The sequence below is a fragment of the Calliopsis andreniformis genome, unplaced genomic scaffold (assembly GCF_051401765.1).
Source record: "Calliopsis andreniformis isolate RMS-2024a unplaced genomic scaffold, iyCalAndr_principal scaffold0022, whole genome shotgun sequence".
Classification (NCBI taxonomy): domain Eukaryota; kingdom Metazoa; phylum Arthropoda; class Insecta; order Hymenoptera; family Andrenidae; genus Calliopsis; species Calliopsis andreniformis.
The window spans coordinates 3,382,978-3,405,364 of record NW_027480432.1 but is presented as its reverse complement, the minus strand read 5'-3'; the positions used below and the strand labels follow the sequence as shown (position 1 = coordinate 3,405,364).

General features: G+C 44.4%; 1 protein-coding gene across 1 annotated transcript in view; it reads right to left on the bottom strand.

The window, feature by feature from the left end:
- Window positions 1-22,387, bottom strand: part of Sfl (N-deacetylase and N-sulfotransferase sfl) — a 63,205-nt gene that overhangs the window by 24,972 nt on the left and 15,846 nt on the right. Inside the window, exon 2 of the mRNA XM_076390905.1 lies at window positions 12,365-12,562. Within this exon, the coding sequence (XP_076247020.1) occupies window positions 12,365-12,562 (198 nt within the window). The remainder of the gene's footprint in view (window positions 1-12,364; window positions 12,563-22,387) is intronic.

The window sequence follows — 22,387 nt, the reverse complement described above, 5'->3', positions numbered from 1 at the left end:
AGAAAACGCAAAGAAAAGGGGGAACGATAATGTCGACATTGATTTTCGCGACTGCTGCCAGCAACCACTCGCTGCTTCCTGCGTAGATCGTAATAGAGGGGCAAGAAGTAGATGATGACGGCGGGGAAGAAAGGAAAAGAGAAGAGGAAACGGCGCGGACGAAGAAGGAAGCCGAGAGTAGCAAATTCATTCGCGTTTACGACGGTGCCGTTCTACTTGCGTGAAACTTAATTTCCATCTAACCAGCTTCCCTGGAGAAGTAATTTCTCTCCGTCACCTTAGAATTGAAATATCACACTTAAATTAGCGTTAGTCCGAATTATGGAGCTCGTTGTGCACCCTCGGAGAGAGAACTTCCTCGAAATATCTGTGGAAATAATTTACTATGACGTGGTGGTCAATAAAAAAACTGATTTTTCGGAATATTCTGTTTTCTAATTATCCCTGATTTCTGTAAGAAAAAAATACTTGTTTCGGAACAGTGCTTTTTATGATAGGAGGGTATAAACAGGGGTTTTATTGAGAAGTTGGTAAATGATAATCGATATTGCACGAGCTGGTATCAAGTTGCACGATGAAAGATCAAAAGGCTTTTAATAGAAATCGATCTCCATTTTTTCGCTAACTTCCCTCTAGTACTCTTCTAAATTTATCGCAAAAATTCACCAGCAAAAGGGGTCATTTAATCTCAATTTAATCTCGTTTGATACAAGTTATAACATCGTTTCCTTCGACTCCTATCTCTTGCCTGCAGTTTATCACATTATTCTTCGACTGCTGTCATTTTCTGACGCGGGACAGGTTTCTCTCTTGTCACATTGTGCAATGAAAAGATATATGTCGAATAAATCAATTTGAAAATGATTGCTTCCTATTCTTGAGTCTGTCACATTTCACTAGATATTTTTAAGATTCTATTTGCTCTTCGAAGAATCATGTTAAGTTTCTAGATGGTGTGGGTTATTTTGAGTGAAAGCAGGTAACTGGAAACTAATTACTCCTAAATTTGATCACCAGTTGCAATTTACGTTCCATAAAGGCAGGCAAACTTGACAATATTGAGACTTTAAAATGTGTCAAATGAAATTTAATTACCTGAAAATTCGAATATTACCAGATTGCAAAACTTTTTGCAGCCCTAGTCTCACTATAACCGAGGGTAACTAATTATAATTAAGCATCTCCTTACTATACAACATACAAACTTGCAACAGCAATAAATGCAAATTAGGCATAAAGATGGTGCAGAATCTAGTCCAAGTATTTAAAATATGGCACTTTTTAAGGTATCAGAATCCTTACGAAACCACAGCCTCATTTGAATAGACGGTCCTCTAACTATTTCGAGTAGTGTACCTCGAGCGCTATCCCTATTTAACTTTCTAATTAGCACACCCACCGTTTAGAGCACCCAAAGAAGCGCGATTAAACAAAATCGCGATATCCTCGGCAAGTTTCAACTTCCCTCTTGTCGGGGTTTAAGCATTCAGAACCAGAAAAGCTTCACTTAACCACACGAGAGAGTAATTTTAAAGCGGCACCCTTAAATCAGTGTTTACTTCAGCTATGCTCCTTTTTCTCGACTTCTACGGAATGCCAGAATCACAGCGCTCCTCGAATGGAGGAGAATTTCACTGTGAAACGTCTTGGAAATGGTCTCTCTATTCTCTCTGAAACTTTTACTATTCGACTTATTCATAGCATGATTTTAATATTTTCAATAAATCCTGAAGCCCTACGAAAGACAGCCCACCTCGCCTCTTGTTTTCAGAGGAGAAGCAGAAACAATGAGAAAACGTGGCGTCGAACATTTCGCAGGAACGAAATTACGTATTCTTGCGGAAGTTGCCTCCCAAGCGAAGTTGGCAGGCCCGTGGCTATTCGAGGATCTTGATGGACAGTCGTAAACCTCTCTACCTCGTGGAAATAATGACTCGAAGACCCTTCGTTTCTTAGCGCGCGCTACTGGCGTCGTTCTGTACTTGGAAACCCTGCCAACTTCAACGAGAGAACCACCCCCTCCTAAAAATTTAGATAATAGCTGTGGGGAGGCTCGTTTGAGAGCAAAACGCCGACAAATAATCACAGCGTTGAAGTAATAACGAAGGTCGGATGAGAATCCCAGGAAAGTAGCTTCGGTAGCGTGAACTTTGATCGTAAACGCTTCGAGCAGCTCTGCCTTAACGCCGCGGCTCGACTGATCTTGCAAACGGGGGCTTAAGGGTGGTGCTGCTGGAATATATTCAGGAGAGACTTTGCGAGAGGGGGAAAAGCTGGGGAAATTAGCGTCTGCTACTGTGCTCACTTTTGGGGTCAGAGTTTCGGGGATAGACACTCTCTCTTGCTGAAAAGGGTGAAGCATTTTTCTTTCTGGGAAACTGCTATCTATATCATGAAAGAGCTCGAAAATTATGTAAAACGTAACCTTCTTTTCTGTGTAAATAAAATTATATTTTTTGGAATAAGTTCCCTGGAATGTCAGTAAATATACATATAGTATCTGATTAAATTATCACATATTTGAAATTCAAAGACAAATGGGATTGAAAATGTACTTAAAATGAGATTATTCTTATTAGAAAAAGTAGTACTGTGATTCAAATATGTAATATTCTCATCCGATTATAATAATTTGTACAGTCACTAAAGATTATCTCTCCATTCGTGAGAGACTCTCAAGTGAAATTCTACGGTACGCCGAAATCAGTAATACATCTCAATATAAATGCTACAGAAAATTCCTAAATAATTTCCAAAGCTTCTAACATCAATTTTTCTACTTAAAAAAGTACCTTACTGTCTCACCCCCTCAAGCCCCAAAACGTCTCCCCCATTTTCGAACCACCTCCACAATTTCAAATCGCAAAAACCGCTCAAAGCGTCTCCCCAGGTCACGGCATGCTCCAAGCGTTCGATTTACACTGGCGATTGTTGTTACAGACAATTCCCGCTATCAGGACTCCCGGGAGAAACTGGTTGGTCTTCAGCCCGAGACAAAGCGACTCGGGATCCTCGGAAAGGTAGGCGCGCAAGAGTGAGTCGGCTAGAGCATTGAACAAGGGTCGATAAGAGAGCCACTCGAAAGCGACGAGGAGGCGGATAGCAAAAAGAGGATAATATTCGACGTGGATGCCCCGTGGGAGGGGGTTGGACAGCGAGCGAGAGCTTTGAACCCTCTCGTCTACGAAATCCTCGGGAGGCCAAGGCGGTTCGGTTTCGACGCGAAGAGGTCACTGACTGACGTTCCCGAATCGGCTTCAGAACAAGCTTTATGAATTCCGCGTGCTCCCCCCTCGCCCTGATCCCCTTCCACCTTCGATTCTCGCGAGTCCCTCCTCCCTGATCCCCTCTCTGTTGCAAATGCGCTTTGAGGTCGCTCGAACATCGCAGCGTGGATGACCAGCCACGCGCGCGGGAGATTACGCGAAGAAACGACCTCTAATCTCGCTGGAGCTTTCAGCCGCTCGATGCTCGAGCAATTTGCTCGTGGGTCTTCGGACAAACGGTTGCTGCTGCGGAGTCGACCCTCGGGGGATCGTGGAAGCCCTATATTCGAGCCCTCGATAAAAAGTTTAGCGGGGAATTATCTAAAGTGGCACCTAAGTCGAGGAACATCTTCTAAATATGAGGGTTCAACTGACACGAGAATTTCTACTTACATGGTGAAAAGAGTTCATACGGTGATCCCTGGATTAGTGAAACAGATTTCAGGGTGCTGAGTATCATTAATCGAGGGAGGGTAGAGAATTTGTCTGGACTTTTCTGAGCTTCTTTCGTTCTACGTGGATTCTAGATGATGTTTAATTAATTTCAAGGTATTGTAATGTTCACCGAGGGAAAACTGGAGAGGGAAGCTGAGACCAGTCGAGGATTTCATGAACGAATGGCTCGTTGACATCGGGTGTAATTGAGCATGGCGATAATTATTACGGCGTTCAGCGCCGACGGAGAGAATTCGATCAATTTCAGTTCCTCTGGCAAGCAGAAGATGAATTTTCCCTCGTTTTACCGTGTCACTTGCGCCTGTAATTCTTTACCTCGGCCTTCATTACTTCCATGGATTATCAATAGCTCCCAGGCTCGTTCCAGGTTTCCAGCGGAACCTGGGCGACTTTTCCAGCCACTCGAAGCGATCACTAGCGCCATTTGGATAATTAGGTGAAAACCACCGGCGAGGCAAGCATTAGTCGGTACGTTTGCCATCGAATCGGTATAAAATACCACCCCTAATCGGTGAGGGTGGTACCTAATCTAGTCGACATTCACCCCCCATTTGTTTCGATCCTGATTAGCTAATCGGTGAGCCTGCTTTCGGGGTTTCGGGTTGGTAATACTTGTACTGGGTTAAACGTGTGATCTCGGTGAAGCTAATGCTATTTGTTAGCGTAACATATAGGGGCTAAGTGTGATTGTAAAATATCGAAATTTTAAGGATTACAATTATTCAAGTTTTAATTGTTTCCTCAATTATTCTACTAGATACTCTCCCCTAAATTCACCACCAATTTTCACAATCCTTTTTAAAGAACTGACCCCCATCACAAGAAACCAATTTTCGCTCACACTTCTACTTTCCCCTTCTCATTAAATTCTTCAACCTCTTTCAACCCCCTGAACTGGAATCGACGAAAGATACACATTGCCACCCCCGAGGTGCCCTTAAGTGGCACACATAGCATCTTCGAACTCGCATTTACAACAAGATTCCCAGAACCCGCCTTTCCAACACATTGCTTCCATTGTCGTCTCTCACACGTCACCCACGCGTTCCTCTTTTTCTCCGCGTCCATCGTAGCGAAACATCATCAGTTTCCCCTCGGCTGAACTTCCCCAGAAGTCTCCCCCAGACGTCTCGGTGCAAGACGGCTTAATTGTCTGCGCGTTTCGCGAAATTTACTCGCGGTTACGCGTCTCGTCGTCGCCTCGACGATCCCCGTGCGAGGAAATCGCTGAAATTAATACGCCTCCAGGAGCGGGATGCTCCAGGAATGCGGAGGACAGATAATTTCGAAGCTACGCTTCTATTGTGCGCCTCGACGCCTCTCGAAGAACGCTAATGGTGGCTGGTTGACGAACAACTAGTGTTTCGCTAACAAGACCGCGTCGACTGTTCCCTTTCCAGGGGAGGACAGAAAGGGAAGTTCGTTTCCTAAATCGTGGAAAAAATGGCGCAAGAGGGGCAATAAACCGAGCGGAATCCAGGGGAGAAGGACTCGACGATAATTGTTCCCGATGCAAGGAGAGGACCATTTCCAAGGATTTTTCGCTCGGGAACTGCCAGTGAAATGCCTCAAATGGCTGGCTGTATTGCTGTAACAAAGGACGCCACGTGAAACACAAAACCAGCCACTCGGAGGGATCCTCAATCGGCTGCCACTCATCTTAGCGGCTGGATTAGAACTTCCTTCTGGTGGGAGCACTGTTAACAAGGACTGCCGAAGTGTCTGGCTTCGGGCTCTTTCTACTGAGAAGTGTGGGTCTTTTGTTTGGGCCCCAATTTCGGGTTTCGAGGGATGAAGTGGATGAGAGGTTGAATACTGGGGTTTCTGGGGCTTTGATCTTTTCTTATGTTGTCTATGGGTCGAGAAATTTTTGGATTAAGTAGGAAGGTTAATATGATTTTTTGCTGATAATGAATGCTTTGTAATTTTTTTTAGACTTTTCCTAAGTCATATACCTTCGAGATCTCGAATATGAAGTTTAAGATTAAGAAAGTAGAATTTATCGCTGACTCGTACTACTTATTTCAATTTTCTAACCTTCATAAGATTTCTCAAGGCTTCCAGGCAAACCAGACACACTATACATATAAAGTTTTTTATCACGAATAAAAATAGTAAGTGAAAGTTCATCATTAACGAAATGACAATCTCCACTCAAGCGCATTGAACTTGAAGGGTAAACGACCCTCCTCCCCCCATTTAAGCAAAGCCTGCACCCTTAAAAAACGACAGAAACTAAACAACGCAACAACAAATAATCACGTTCCAGCGAGCTCGAGGCCAGCCACCCCATTCTTCTCTTAAAATTACTTCTTTCCTCATAATTATAAAAAACTCACCCTCTGTCAAGAGACCCCCGACGACTCTAAGAGTCCGTGACTCGGTCTACTTCGGGATTTCGATAACAACGCGCATCCCCCTGGGCTGAGAGTCATTAACGGGGTGGCGCGGCCGCCCGTCACCCCTTCCCACCCCCGCCACGTCGCTGACCGTGGCTTCATAAATACACGACGTTTCATACGTGCTGTCGGCCTCTGTGACGCTTGTTCATGCGCGCCAGGACATGACGTACGACCGACAGAGGCCGGACTCCGCGGATTTCCGTTCGAAATAAATACGTATCTGCCGGGGGCGCAGCTTCCGACGTGCGAGCCTGGCCCTCAGACACGTGTTTTTCTTTTTTTTTTCCTCCCCTTTCGCACGTCCGCGAGGGAACAGGGAAATTACGAATTGCTGGGAGGGGGTGGAAAAATACCGCGCCGTTTTCCGGTTGGACCGACGCCAGCGAATCGAAGAGTAATGTCGAACTGCGTTTCCTTCAATAATATTTACTGAGGGGTGGACCTTGGGGAGGGTAACCCTCAGATGCTGCGAATGTAGAGTGTTTATAGTCATTTTGGGTTATGGGTACTTTCTGAGAGAGAGATATTCGTGGGGGTGTTCGGAAATTGAAGAAGGGAAGTAGTGTTTGTGCATCATTTTTGAATTTTCAAATTTTCAAAATTTTAAATATTTGAAATTCAAACTTGTGTTAAAACATTTATTGAAATTTTTAAGGGATTGACTATTTTAAAATCCAAATTTTGAAATATTGAATATCTTGAATTTACTCTTGGAGAACTCTCCTAGTTAATATCGTGAACAATTTTTCTAAGATTAATATAAGGGTTGATAATTTATTTCTTTCTTCTCAGAAGTCAAAGTGAAAGAAAAAATCATGGACCTCATCGCAAGTAGCTTAATACTGCTCTGAGTGTTGTTTTTTTAAACACAATTTCATATAATGCACTTTAAATGTCCACAGTATAATAACTGGGAGTGAGTAACCCATCGAGGAATGAGTGGAATTTAACGATGGAATGAAGGTTTTATCGCAAGCGCAATTTCATTGAAGTTAATGGAATTTGATCGAGGGGATAGTTAATTACATTTTTTCAGTGAAAGTCACAAGGCCTCTGAGCTATTTCTACCTGTAATAAGACACTGAAAAACGAATCTGTCACAGAATTACATACATATTTTACTACCCCTGAAATTAAATATCTCTGAATTATATACAGACAATCCTGTCATTCATTCTCTCTCTCAATTAATCTCTAGAGAACGACGAACTCACTGTCAAGGAGGACAAAATTCCTCGCACTCCACTGACAGTGAGAATAACACTAACAGACAAGCCACTAATTCACCTCCAGGCAGTCGTCATTCAGACTAACTTCAGCAATCCTGCAAGTGTTTACTCCACTCCACAATTCAATTCCCTTCCAATTTACCTCAGAATCGATATTATACGAACCAAGCAGGCACCAATCACCCCCTCACGCGAGCCACCCCCGAAAGGGTTAAATACGCAACAATACTGAAAACCCTGCAACTCCTCCCCGACTGGAAGACAGTCCAGCCCGCCCCAAGCAGGTTCACGGCGCGATCATTTGTTTTTCCTTAGAGCCCGAGGGTATGTTGAGCATCGGGGTTGAAGATGAAGAGTGAAGGGAGAAAAATTGAAGAGAACGAAGCTGGAATGAAGCTTCGTCGCGTGCGTACGACGAATAGAAAGGGGGGGATGGAAAGGAAAACAAAAAAAAAATACAGGCAAGAGAGGGTCGATCGGCGTTTCCACCCTCTGGCGACGTGCCGTGGAACGTTTACCCTCTGCTGCCACCCCCGTGTCGATGTCACGAGTAACGAGTGTCGTGGTGCAGACTGCATTAGTAGAGGCGGGTAGGAAGGCTAAAAAATAACGACGAAGCGGAAGAAGAGTGGCGCGGGGGCGCGAGAACGAGCCTCGATCGATATCGCCTGATACATTGTTTTCGGATAAGAAGAGAGCCTGCTTCGCCTCTGTGTCGATGAAATAGTGCGTGCAGAGCCTGTCCACGACAGTTTTGATATATCGGAGGACACGGAGTATTTAAAAGAGAGGGCGTGTATAAATGATAAATTTGCTGAGATCGTTTTTGTCTTGCACCCGCTCACCGTGTTTTATTGGGACGTATGGGGCGGTCTCGTTGCTAAACTTATCTGGAGGACGTATTTTTATTTTCTATAGATACAGATTTCTCGTTTCTATTTTTTTTTAAATATTGTGAAGAGGAGGATTATTCTGGTATTTTTTTATGTAGAAAAGGGGGTGATGGGGTGAGTTGTGAGTGGAATTTTAAGGCTGAGTATTTGGTTCATCATTGGGGTGGATGTGGTGTAATATAGAGGAACTGCGGGATTGTACTGTTATTCTAGTTTGATGTGTTGCTGTGTCTGATCACGGACATTATTATTCTACTGCCCCAGAGGTACAGAGATTCTACGGAACTGCTTCGCACCACGTTCTACTTTATATTCGGATTTTACTGTTCCCGGGATGTTCATACAATATTCCATAAACAAGATGCTACCTTCATACATACAAATAAAGAAAGAGGACGAGGGCTGATTTAATAAGGGTAGAGAATTTTGAGACTTTGAGAGTTTTAAAAATGGGATTTCTTGTAAAATTGTTTTTAAATATTTCAATAAAAATAAAAGTACAATTACAGAATTTTTTTAATACTTTGAAATAAGCAGCAATCATATCTGGATACATACAGAAGAATTCCTTCCCCAACGTTTCAGAACTGGAATTTCGTAATTATCAGAATAATTACTCTTAAAATATTTAAAAAACCCTGTGAGTAAACATTCACAATTACTTCTCCACTGTAAAGTCAGCAGAAATCACTTTGTCTAGCAAGTAACAGATTACCTCTACTTGCAGCTCCATCTCATAATTTCCTCCTCAACATTTCAGAAATAGAATTTAATAATTACTTCTGTAATTACTCCCTAAATATTTCAGAAGCCCTAAGAGAAAAACTGCAACTTCTTTTTCACTTAAAACATTCATACAAACTCCCGTCTGACTATATACGAATCACCTCTACTGCCAGCCCTTACATTTCTCAAATAATCCTATTCACCTATCTCCCATCCCCACACAAACACCCAAAGTTTCCAATATTCAAAAATAACCCTCTCCACAGCACATCGGGCACCCTCCAACGCAAGAGCACCCCCGCGAGTGCAGGACCTCCAACCCCGTGAAAACGTAATAAAACAGGCGTGATGGTCAGCCATCTCGGGAAACAAAATTTCCCAGCGTCGACACGGGGCTGAAAGTTGTCTGGCGAGAGTGGCCAGCGCAGGCATCCCCAGTTCAGGCTCGATTATCGATTATGAAATTGCACCGGATAAAGCAAACGAGAGGCAGCGCGCGAGTGGGTGGCTTTTGCGCGCGTGCAGGTGCGCCGGTTGGCTTTCCGATTATCGAATGACGGACACAGAGAGACGAGCTCGCGAGCGCGCCAAACACGCCAACGCGACGTACCCTACCCCCGCGCACCCCCTCGACTTAGACACCCCTTTATCACGCCACACGTTCTCGCGTTACACGCGCAACCCCCGCGACCCTGCCCCCTCTTCGTCATCCGACTGTCACTTTATCCACCTATGACGCTTCATCCAGTCCTCCGTCACGCACGCTGGCTTATCGTCGTGACCCTAACCGCTCCTATTCGTCACAAAAGAGCCCCCGCCACCCCCTATCCTCTAGGATCCTGTTGCTGATCGGGGGCGTTAATTTTCAGCGAATCGTGACCATCGAGTAGTATTAGCTTCGCTCATTAGTAAGCGATTAAGGAAGAACAGGATTCACCCCGTGGTTCCTGAGCCTTGTTAACCTGATAGTGGAACGCTGCAGAGATCCACCCCTGTTTAAGCTCTTCTCTGTATTCGTATTTTTGAGAATGTTTTTGCTAATGGGATAACGTGAATAGATTGAATGGAGTGGGGTCCTGTTTGCTTGTTTGGAAGGCTTTGGGGAGTGAGCTGAGGGATTATGAGTTGTTGAGGGGTTGCTGATAGGGAACCAGGGGTGTGTTTAAAAGTAATCTGGTTGGAGTGAAATTTGGTTTGTAGGAAAGATAAGATAGATTTGTGTTTTTGATGAGTTCAGGTTTCTTCTGGGTGATGAATCGAGGTTTCTGTATGATAAATATGAATCGTAAGTATGGTCTGAGAAAATAAGGTATTCTAAGATTTAGAGAAATTTTGAATAGTTTTTATCTTTTTCATTTGACTTTATAATAATTTCTAATAACTCATCACCTCATGACGATACTCGAGTGCCTCAGCAATCTCCAATTCGCACCAAATTGAGTTAGTATCAAGGATATTTAGACACGCATCGTTTACCACGATTACGTGAGATGACTCTAACTAGACTCGTCAATCTACTTGTCTGAATTTTTCTTAAACTGTTGACTGCCTCATTCACAATTATTTCTATCAAACATGACACAGTGATCTTAGTTCCAGATGCAGCTGGCTTCAATCGACCGTTTTATCAACGTTATGGTTCTCTTTTTCTAGACTCAATTCATAACCACGAAGACTGCTATTTATATCTACAAGATACTATGCTCAGCGCGATTTCTAAATAAAATAACATAAATCACATTTTTAAGAAATCAAAAATTCTTCAAAAATATTTCAGAACTACAAAATGGTTTGCAATAAGAGAGTAATAAAAGAGCACTCTCAAAACCTCTTCATCTCTTCCCAGAGATCCCTGCCATCGAGCATCATCGAACACTTCATTTTTAAAGAAGCTACACGACCTGAAGAAATTTGTCAGTGGCGACAGAAACAGAGCACCCGCTCTAAATACGCGACTAAAGAAAGGCGATATTTCCAGCCAGTCTCTGCCATTTCTTTCAAGGAAGAACAAGCACACTGGCGATGGAATAGACTGACGATCGATCAGAGGTTCGACTCTTTTGAGGGAACGCGTCGCGATAATAATCGCGCGGGACGATTATGATTTATTAGGCGCCCCGTTTATCGGTAATTGTCGAGCGACTTTGTTGCGACCCAGTTTCATGCGGCACGAAGACGAAACGCCCACTTTCGTCTACGACTCGGAACTTCCAAGGTTCGCTTCAATTTCCCTGAATTATACAGGGTGTCAAATAAGCGGGTCTACTTTGGAGGGGGATTGTTCTCGAAGCGAGTTTCTTTCTAGAAGGCTTCAGGGGAGCTTGAAATATTGAGAAGCACCGGAGACTGAAGAGTATCATCATGCAAAGTCATGCAAAAGTTGGGAAGCTGTAATAATCTCTAATTTTTATATGAAATCGATGCTTCTGAAATGCTACTTCTGCGTCTGGTACAGAAGTTTGTGTCATGAATGAGTTAAGATAGGAGTTATTGAAATTCACGTTGCAGATAAGAGGTCGGCGTGTCTGGGTACGAATGGAATTATTCTACTGGCGCCTATGTGATATGAATATTTTTAAATTCTCTGCTGTTCAAGTGGACGATTTAGACTGAAGTCATAATGGCAGATGCTTATTTAAATAGAAGGGGAATTTTACATGGAAGAAATTTTAAGAGGAACATTTAAGTTGGTATGTTCTGGATATGTGGAACTTCGAAAACTGGAGTTCTAAAAATTCGAGGAATTTTCAAAGCTTCAATAGTAGATTATAGTACTCAAAGATGATTAATAAATTTGTCTGACTAAAACTGGGGTGATTCTACTTATCCTAGTTTCAAGAAGCCTTTTTTTCTTTTCAATTTTCCTACTTTAATTAAGTGTTTTTTCCCAAGCTTCTATGGTCCACTCTTCCCGTTCCATCAAATTATTCCTAACATTCCTTGCCTAACATTCCTAACATACAGAATACCTCACTAACATAAATTAGCCGATATTAAAATTCTCAAAGAGTCAACTAAAAAAATGCTGTAAAAAAATAGCAAAATATTCAACGCTAGAGAAACACTGTTCTACACAAATTCATCTGCACAAACATCACCCATCGAAGCAGTCTATAAAAAAATACAGCTGCTCGCTCGATCCACTAATAAATTTCCTTTCATCGTCGACTCTGTATTGAAATGAGAGCAAGTAAGTCTAGCAACGTAAAACCGTATTCCAGGCGCAAGTTCGCGGCCCTGTACGATAACCGAGCGCCGATAGCGAAATTGTATATCGTTGCGAAATTATCTTGCTCGATTCGACCTTCCACTCCTCTGTCATGACGAATATCTTTCGGTTATCGCTGCCGCGGAAACGCGCAACGAGCGATATACATTTTGTCTGTACTCACTTGATTCGATTAGAGACGAGCAGCTCCGCTATATTCTTGCCGAGTATCGAGTACAGCGTTTCCACGAACACCAATACCTTCGGGTCTGTCCTGAGCCGAGCCTCGCTGCGATGGTCTGGCGCCGATGGCAGTCGCGTCGCTCCTCTCAGCGTCGAACAGCTTATTGCTGGCTCTGGCCTCGTGTCTCGGTGAATGAGACTGAAAACAGAAAGCAGGAAATTATGGAGAAGGGTAGATTAAAAGTGAAGGAAGAAAAAATGAGAGACTTTTATGGTTCTTTGAGTACTGACGACTGGGGAAAAATACCTTCAGTAATTAATCCACTGAGGCTCAAAGATATAAATACTTCAATTTTTTCTGTTTTCATAACGTTGTGGAATCTAGATCAGAAAGGAGAAATAGTCACGAAAAGTATACTAATTCTATTTTGATATATGTCTGTTTTTCAAAGAAAAAGTAGAACGCAAGTTTAGACTACGACCACGCTAAAAATTCGTTCTCAGCAGAGCTCAGCATTGCAGTTTCGTTGGCATCGTTTTTCCCGAAGAAGGACGCACGGTTTTCCCGAATAATGAGGATCAACTGTTGGAGGAGATAACGTCTGTGTCGTCTAAAGAGTCGGCACAAAGCGACGGATCGCTTGGGCTGGCAGAAATCTGACGACGTTTTTACCATTACCGATAATCCGAGCGTCCCCAAAGAACTGTCGTGGAGAGACTCGTCTTAAGGACGGGCCGACGAAGGAATTCCTTCGTCGAGATCTCTGCTATCCAGAGAGCCGTGTAACTGGAAGCTCCCGAGGAATGCGTCCTTTCAACCTCCAGCCCACCTTCCATCCTTAATCCCGTTGCGTGGGCGGAATTAACGGTCCCGATATAACATTGAGATCACGGGCTTAAGGAGGGTTCTGGAGTTTCACTCTGTAGATCATCCAGCTGGTATCTCCTACTGATACTAACGACGCGCGGAGGAGATTGTTCGACTACTTTGAGGGCGCAATACGATCCATTGGATAATTAAATGAACCCTCTCTGGTGCTATAGTCCATCGAACCTCGCAATCGGATAGTTTAGGGTCTTAAAAACGTACAAAATTGTGGAAGAACAGTTCTGCTTTCTGAGAGAAGATAATATTTCTTTATAGACCTCTTGATTAAAACGAAAGAAACTTCTATAACCTGCGACTGATGAAATATAATATTCTGCGATCCACCCTTCGATTGAAAGGCAATACTCTACGCTTTTAATGAGAATTCTACAACTTTGCGGGGGTTGCATGATACCAGAGATATCAATTTTCAACTTTGCTTTAATTCACAAGGTTTACAATTCCTGAGAGTAATATTTCTCAAGTAATATTCTAGCAGAAAATTGATCATAAATAGAAAATACTAAATTCGTCTTTTAATTACTATATTAATGCATCAATAGTAACTAACATACACTCGAACATTTACCATTAAGAATTGAGGTTCCAGTTTCCCTCTATCAGAAAGCATTCTCACAGGTGCAAGAGCAAGTATGTCGATGCATTATGCACGCAGAATTAACACGTCGTCGGCCGCGAGACTTTGCTCGATAAACCATCGGCCAGTCGGTCCTCTCACCACGAAGTCCGAGTTCGGTCGTGTGATCGATAAACTGTACTCCTCCATTGTGGCCGAACAACGCGACAGCACGTTCCCCGATTACGTGTATCGGAGACAAATTTTACGAGACAAATCGCTGTCAAAAGCGGCTCCCCTTTAAAACCGCCACGCCGAAACGATCGGCGGGCAACGTTAAGCTCGATATACCAGGAGCAGCTTCCGCTTTGTGCCTCGTTCGTCTCGATTTAAAGCATCGTGTAACGGCGTGACACGGAAAATTTGTTGGCCCCGTCTGATTCATTTCATCGCCTGCCTTGTATTAACGTAAAAACGGTGTACCAGCCGATATCGATGCGTTCGTACGCGATGTCCACGTCGGAACAGGGACTCCATTTGTTGGTCGGTGATCGAGGGACTGCGTTTCGACTTATCTCGTGGGATCGCTTGCATTTTTGGGGGGTACATAGTTTATAGTGTATGAGTAGGATTTATAAGGTTGAAATTTGAATGTCTGGAATTCTGGGTACCCGAAATATCTAGGGTATTAGAAATATTCCTAATACCTGAAGTATCTTGAGTACCTGAAGTATCTCGGATACCTGAAGTATCTCGGGTACCTGGAGTATCTAGGCTACTTGAAATATCCCAAGTTCATGAGTTGACAGAGTACCTGAGTTGCCCCAAGTACCTCAGTTGCCCAGAGTACCTGAGTTGCCCCAAGTACCTCAGTTGCCCAGAGTACCTGAGTTGCCCCAAGTACCTGAAGTATCTCGAGTACCTGAAATATCTAGGCTACTTGAAATATCCCAAGTACCTGAGTTGCCCAGAGTACCTGAGTTGTCCAGAGTACCTGAGTTGCCCCAAGTACCTGAGTTGCCCAGAGTACCTGAGTTGCCCAGAGTACCTGAGTTGCCCAGAGTACCTGAGTTGCCCCAAGTACCTGAAGTATCTCGAGTACCTGAAATATCATGAGTACCTCAAATATCCCAAGTACCTGAAATATCTCGAGTACATGGAATCTTCGAATATTTCAAAATATAAAAAACTGAAGCTTCAGTAAATGGAATTTCCTCGCCTAAAAAAGCAACTTCCATAAAGAATTCAACTCTCCTACTCTCGTTATTATTCCTCAACTCCTCAACCGAAGAAATCGCCTGAACTCAGTAAATTCATACCTCCACAGACGCTGCCGCATAATAAAGCAATTCCCAACCGCGCAAACCGCGGCGAATTCCCAGAAACTCGTCACGGTCCCATCGCTCAGACTCATCGTTCGCGTGCGTCACGGTCATTCCAAGCATCTCCTCGCGTCTCGAATTCCGCGCCATTAGCTCGAAACGCGAGAATCGCTTCCCGAGAGCCGCGGTCGATGCCGAACAGGATCGAGCCGCGTCGCGCCGCGGTCTACATCCGTAATCGGTCTGTATGAAATTCAAATTGGATCCTTTTGTGCGCCCGCCGACTAGCCGCGAACTTCGGCTGAACTTTTCCCTTGAAAGGAGACGCCCGTGGAAAGTATGCAGCCGGCTCGCCCGCCCGACAGGCATTCAACGCCGCGAACCTCGAATACTTGCGATACTTGAACCGCTTCTTGCGCCGAGGAATATTATACCACGAAGGCCACTCGATTTACGACGCTTTTAGTCCTCGTCGTTCCTCGGAGTCCCGCTTGTTAGGGATCGGTCTTCGATGGAGATTCGAGTGGAATCTTCGTTATTGCGTTAATTGCTGCGGCCTTTGCAGGAGCTTTGCTTCGTTGTTCGCGCTGTTTGTGAGAACGTGGGTACGCGTGTTGGTAAGACAACCTGATTTGCGTTTGAGGGAGGTAGGAGAAATATAGGTAGCCTCTTTTTAGGAGGGAAGGGGATGAAGACTAAAAGGAAATTCTATGGGTATTGATATACGAAATATATAAGCTAATTTAATTTCGATAACAAAGTAGAAGAATTGAAAGCTGCAGAATTGTTCTGTAGTTAGAATATGCGGTATATGATACTTCAAAATATAAGTTACTATTTTATAGAGACTGATCATAGATAGAAAGATTATAACCAGAGCTAATTCATTTACTGTATACCTGCAATATTAATTAGTATTGATTTTAATATAGCCATGAGCCGTGATTGCCCTATCACTTTGACTGCATCAAATCAAATCATAAATAGTGTCTTTAAACAACTCCTTCCTTCTCCACTTCAGATACGATCCTAACTTAGAGCCTAGTAGGTCTCAAAGAAGACTCACAAAAATGATGGCAGCATCAGGCTCGCAGCATGCTCGTCGAGGCAGCAGGCCACGCGTGGTGTGCCTTAAACTCGATTAAGGGCTGAGATGCGGGGTCCCGTAAAAGAGGGCTGGCTTCATATCCGGAAAGATCCATGGTGCGTGTTCTCACGTATAAGCTTTCGAGTACGCTGGTAATCTCGTCCGAGAGATACAGAACGTCATCCTATCGTGCATCACCAAGCGGTTGCATGCCCGAAGTAAGCCTATTAACGCCTGGGCTTATTAGAGGATGTCATCTGACCCAAATTCCGCGTTCCTATTGGCCAGAGGTGCCAGCGGCGCGCGGGTGCGCGTAATACAAATTTACGATTACGCCTCAGGGGATGAACACGCCCCTCGACTGTGTTTCGCGAGGACTGTTTCGTGAATTCAAATGGTAGCTCTGTAAAATATTCTATATTCGTAATTTTTCTCTAAGGATCCATTATTTTAACACTTAAATTCCAATCATGTTTCGATACCAAACCCCCTCCCAATTCGTTACATGACGGAAGGTCTTTATACAGCGTGGCCTGGCGGAAGTTCTTTATTAAGGTCGATGATCGATCGCGCTTCCCCTTTCTATCTTAACTGATATTACCACGCGTTGAGCTCAATCAGCTGTTTACCGCGCAAAGCGCGACTCTCTCCTCCTGCAGGCCGAACACCCTCTGAACGATCTTCGAGTACCTGTAAGCTTCGATTTCTTTCGTCCCTCTCCCCTTATTAAATATTCTAATTTCACGGTGATAGTGGGGGAGGGACACGAAACGGAAGTCCCAGGACCTTAGAGGACGCTAATAAAGGCGTGTAGCCCCTTGAAAAGCAATTTTAGATTACAGCCGCCATTGTCGCCTATCGACAGCCGATTAAATTACACCGAGAATTGCTTTCAACATGGCACAGAGTCGGAGGGAGGAGCAGGAAGGGATCGAGCCTCGAATTACCGCCTCATATAACAGCGCCTCGTACTTTTCGTGCGGATAATCGAATTACACCGGAGGCGTTTTCCGTGGTCCCCACCCCCGCAGTCTTTTCCTTTCTTTCCCTCCAGCCATCGTTCAGGCTCCCTTTTTCCCTCGCGAAACACCGTTTTCTGGGCGCCTCGAGTGCTCCCCACAGCTGAGGGACGCGTCAATCGGTGAAATCGCATCGATTCGAGGCACCCTGCTCTCTCTTCCCCAGGGAGCTCGCGGAAAATCGCGGAATATACGATGAAGAGATAAAGTCGTGAACGGAAGTCCTGTTTCGTCGAGTTTACCGCCGCGGTGAAGTCTCTGATGGAATTTGAAAGGGAAATAACCGTGGAGAACGTTCGACTTCGTTTGTTCCTTTCCGGGCTCGCGCGAGAACCCTGGGGCAGGCTTGCTGCTAGACGCGGCAACTTTCGGGAAACAGTCGAAAGATATCCATTCAGGTTCTCACGCCTCGACCTATATTTCAGGCTTTTGGTGAGGGCTTTGGAGGAAGATGTGTGGAAATATTATATTAGGTGAGGAGCGGTCTGTTTTGGAGAGTGTGATTACTGGGGATTTTGTGAGTTTGAATTTTCTAGTTGAGTTGTTGGGGTGGGTTTTGGTGGCTTTGAGAGGGGAGGTTTGGGGGTAAAGAGCTGGGGAGCTTGCGAATTTGGTATTCTAGGAGCTGGAATTTTGGAGATTGGACATTTGGGACTTGAAATTTTACAAATTGGAGCTCCTGAATTTGATTGGGAATAACAGAAGTTAGAGCCCGCGAACTTGGAACTAGAAAGCTTGAAGCTTTCAAATTTGGAGCCCTAAAGGCTGGAGCTTAAGAAACTCAGACTTCTGCAAGTGGAATTCCAATACCTGAAACTCTAGGAATTAAAGCTTGCGAATATCGAACTCCAAAAAATTAAAACTTCAAGAGTCACAAATCCAGACTAAGGAAGTCTTAAATTCCCCACTCAATACCACAGAATTACAATAAAATATCAAATTTACCGTTCTCCAACTCGAATTCTCCACCATAAAGTTCCCAAGCACAAAACTCTGAAATTCAAAACTTCCGAAGAGAAACTTTCCGCACTCGGACCCTCGAAGTACAAACCCTCCTAAGTCAAACCTTTCACCAGCGAAACATTCAACCCTTCCGGTGGCAAAAGCCAAGGGAAGTACTTACTCCTAACGAACGATCCCCAGCAATCGAGGGTACGAAACACGATCGAAGGCCGCATTTAGCAACTATCGCTTCCATCTCGCTTCATACCGCAGCACAGCTGAACGACCGAAGTTTTTCCACTTTCCAGACGTAAAAAAGTTTCGCCGACGCTCTTCGAGTAAATTACCGGAAGTACCGCGAACACCCTTTCCCGTTCGCCACGATCCTCCGAATACGCTTTCGCGGTGGCCCCTTTTCTCGTTAGACTCGTTCGTGCTTTCTTCCTTTCTTCCTTCCAGCACTTGTTTTTTTTATCTGCTGTCGATAGCTACTCGGGCAGGAAACGTACGCCGATTGGCGAGCTTTCGGCCCGAAGATCGGGGAAATGTTGCACGGACACGCGAATCCCTGGCGCCAGGTGGACTACAAACCTGCTGGAGCTTTCTTCCGCCGATTGCGGGTCAGAGACTTTGATTGCTTGGACGCCACGCAGCTTCGAAATTAATCACTACTTTTTTAATGAAACTGATGAAAACTGGTCTACAATATTTTTAAGTATTGCAGTATGACTTGAGAAATTAATATGAAGAGAAATTTTGGTTGATTTAGTATCTTGTCTGTGAAGATAGGAAGTATCTATTTGCTGAACAAACATTGCTGATAATGGTGACTTTCAATTTAGGGTCCTGAATTTTAGGAGTATTTTACTAATTTTAAAACACTTGGAATTAGCAAACAAAAACTAAAGTGCAATTTAGTTAGTTGGGATTTTTATGTTATTTTGGTGCCTGGGATCAACCCTTAAATTTTTCCCTACTTGTAGCAAGATACAATCTTCTGTACAACAGGAGTTTTTAGAAAAGCAGTATACATATCTTTCTATTCCAAATTGCAAAATATTCACAAGTATCCAATTATTAAACTCACAAAGACACTTATTTTCCCCTTTTTGTCCACAACTAAACAAACGAAACTCAAAAAACAGGTCTAATATTACCCTCAGCAGTTCTCTTCAAAGGAGAGTCCACAATCGCAATAACAGTATACACTGACGACACGCCCACAACTCGTCCACCCACATAATCAGCGTACAGAGTCTCTTTTGTCGAGGGCCAGGGACGCAGCCCATCAGAGCCAGAAACGACAGGATCCTACAGGGTCATTATCGATTAAACCCGTGCAAATAGTCAAGTAACTCGACCAGCCGATCAAATGCTCTAATCCAATAACAACTTTGCTCCACTCGTGTACACGAAAATGCATCGTATGTGGGCGCGAGCGCGCGTGGACTTGTCAACCGAATTACCGAACGTTGCGCGCGGCTGGAATTGCTGTTGGCTCTAAACGGACAGAGCGACAAAAGATCGAATTAACCGGCGTGACTAAATTGCCGACTGGCTCGGAATTACCACGACCGTCGAGTGCCTCGAACCGACTCATTTTCGGCTCGCGGTTATCACCGCAAGTCAAACTCGAACCTGGTTTCTAGTCCATCAGCTCGAAAATATACGATCGATCAAGGGATGTCGATGAGTTGTGAATAGAGTCGCTGTTTGGGAGGGTACTGAAGCGTCGGTGGAAAGTGAAAAGTATTGCATGGAGAATTTGAGATTTGGTACTGAGGGGATGTTCAATCTATACTGCTTTATAGAACCTTTTTAGAAATAGATTGAAAAGTGAATAAAAATATCAGAGTACAGTGGTAACTACTAAAGAAATTGGTCTAAATAGAATTTTAATAGAAACCAATGATGATTTTTTGAATACGACTACCCACAATTTAGGTCAAAGATTAGTAATAGATAAGCTATGGAAAAAATTTCGTTTCAAGTAGAAAAAGTTACTGTCCAACCTCCAAAATATTCTCCAACCCTTAAGTCTCCAAGTCTCAAGTCACTTCAACCCCGACGCACCCTAGGAACCAAAATTCGAAGTCGCAGGTTACTTTCACTCCCACCTCCACAGCAAATCCCCAACGCCATCCTGGAGACACTTCTCGCAGGATCTCGATAGCGCGAGCATATAGCAATGGAGAGTTGAACTCTCGTTTCACGGCGTCCAGGATTCGTCGAGGCGCCGTGAGCGAGCGGCACAGCACCCCCGAGGGTGGTCGCCGCGTGAGAGAGGGTGGCACTGTTCGAGGGTGAGTACAAAGAGATCGAAGCCGCCGCGACTTCCCGAAGAAGTAATTTCTGCCGCCTCGAAATCAGTTTCGCCGGACGTCCGTAAATTGCCGGATGCCCGCCGCCCTCTGTGATGGGGTTCCACCCTCCAGCCACCCCCGACACCAGCCCTCTGACTCCCATCCACGAGGGCTCGATCTTTCCTCGACACTTTTTTCTCCCCCTGGCTTCTCGAGAGCGTCGTCAAGCCGCCCCCTCGAGCCTCACCCCCTCGCCACGATTTTCACCCCCTCGATGGAGGGCTGGAGGACACGTCGTAGTGGAAAAACCGTCGGAGCAATTTAGTGTCGCGCTACGCTCCCGGTCACGTCTCTCTGATCGAGAAACGATGCGGCGATCCTGCTGCGCGAATCGTGTGGACGCAGCAGAATGCTGGCGAGTTCGCAGCAGGCGAAAACGAGAGAAATTGGGTGACTGGCTGCGAATCCTGTCGAGCATTGATCTGGGGAAGCCGAGCGAGAAACTCTGTCAATTCGTCGGCGCTGAACGCTGACTGATCGTTGACCTGGAGATCGTGAAGTCCAAGAGGTGAAATGAAAAGAGTTAGTCGGTTCGGGGTTAGTTACAACTGGCTGAGTTTTCGGATTCTAAGGGTGGAGAGATGTATAGAATATTAGGTCTGGATTTTTGAGGCAGAGGAAAGGAGGAGATTCTATTTTGGGGAAGGTGGGTATCTAATTTTTTAGGTAGTAAAAATTGTGAAATTTTAGAAAAGAAAAGAGACTGGTCTGGGAATGAAATATTATGAGAATTCTAGCTTCTAAGAACAGTGACTCATTTTAGAAAGTATCTCTGAATAAAATACCCCTGGTAAGTGACTAACTTAGAATAAAAATTCTCTAACTAAAATATTATACGTGCAGCTGTATTAAAATAAATTCACTGATTAAAGTCCTTACCCTGAAAAATACAGATGAATTTATCGAGCCTCGTGCCTCTGGTCTCTTTCACCGAATCAAAAGTAATAAAAACTAATTTCCATCCATGTAGCCATTTGGCGACATTTTTATCCTCTTTTACCATTCATTCTATCCCAAATATTACACTTTGATATCTAAAATCTACTCCATAATGAACACCCCTGCGCCCTCCCTCTCAGTATACTCTCCACTCCTCCGTTCACTCGTTCCCACAGTCGCGGAATGAAAGATGAAAAAATCGAAAAAAAGGTATCGCTGTGTCCCCGTGCCGTTGAATTATTCTTGTCCGAAGCAATTACTCGCGATTATTCGACGAGAGGCTGGTGAATGCCAGCGGACGTCCGGTTGCGTTCGTGTAATTAGTGCCTTTGAGAGGCGGGGGTGGAGGAGACGATCGATGCAACCCCCTCGGCCGGGGGAGGTAGAGAAAAATTGGAATAAAATGGCCGAACGTGGCGTAACGAAGTGAAAGCATTTTGCTGCAACGTTTATTTCGTCCAATTACATTTGGCAGCCGTAGCCGAAGCTCACCGAGGCGAATTCTACGGGCTTGTTTATGGACTTCCATATATCAGCCTTACGAGCACTTAACAGAAAGAAATGGCCGCAATCTTTCGTCTCTAATTCAGTCAGTTAACCGCTGGTTATATCCGTTCCATGAGGACGCTCTTTCCCGACGGCGGAGATTTCCTTGATCCCTTTTCCCGCCCACCCACGCCCTTCATTTGTAAAGCGTAATGGGCGCGATCACGAGGGGCGAACGCTTACGCACGCGTGCCGTTGTTACGCAACCCGAGGAACAACACTCTGTCATTATTGTGTCACCTCGCTGTCTGTCGCGGCTCGTGACTCCTCGCTCGGGGTAATTGCAGCCTTCGGGGACTCTTTGATTAAACCTTTCAGCCGCGAGGAAAACACTGAGTTTGTTGTAGGAAGCTGCCTTAAG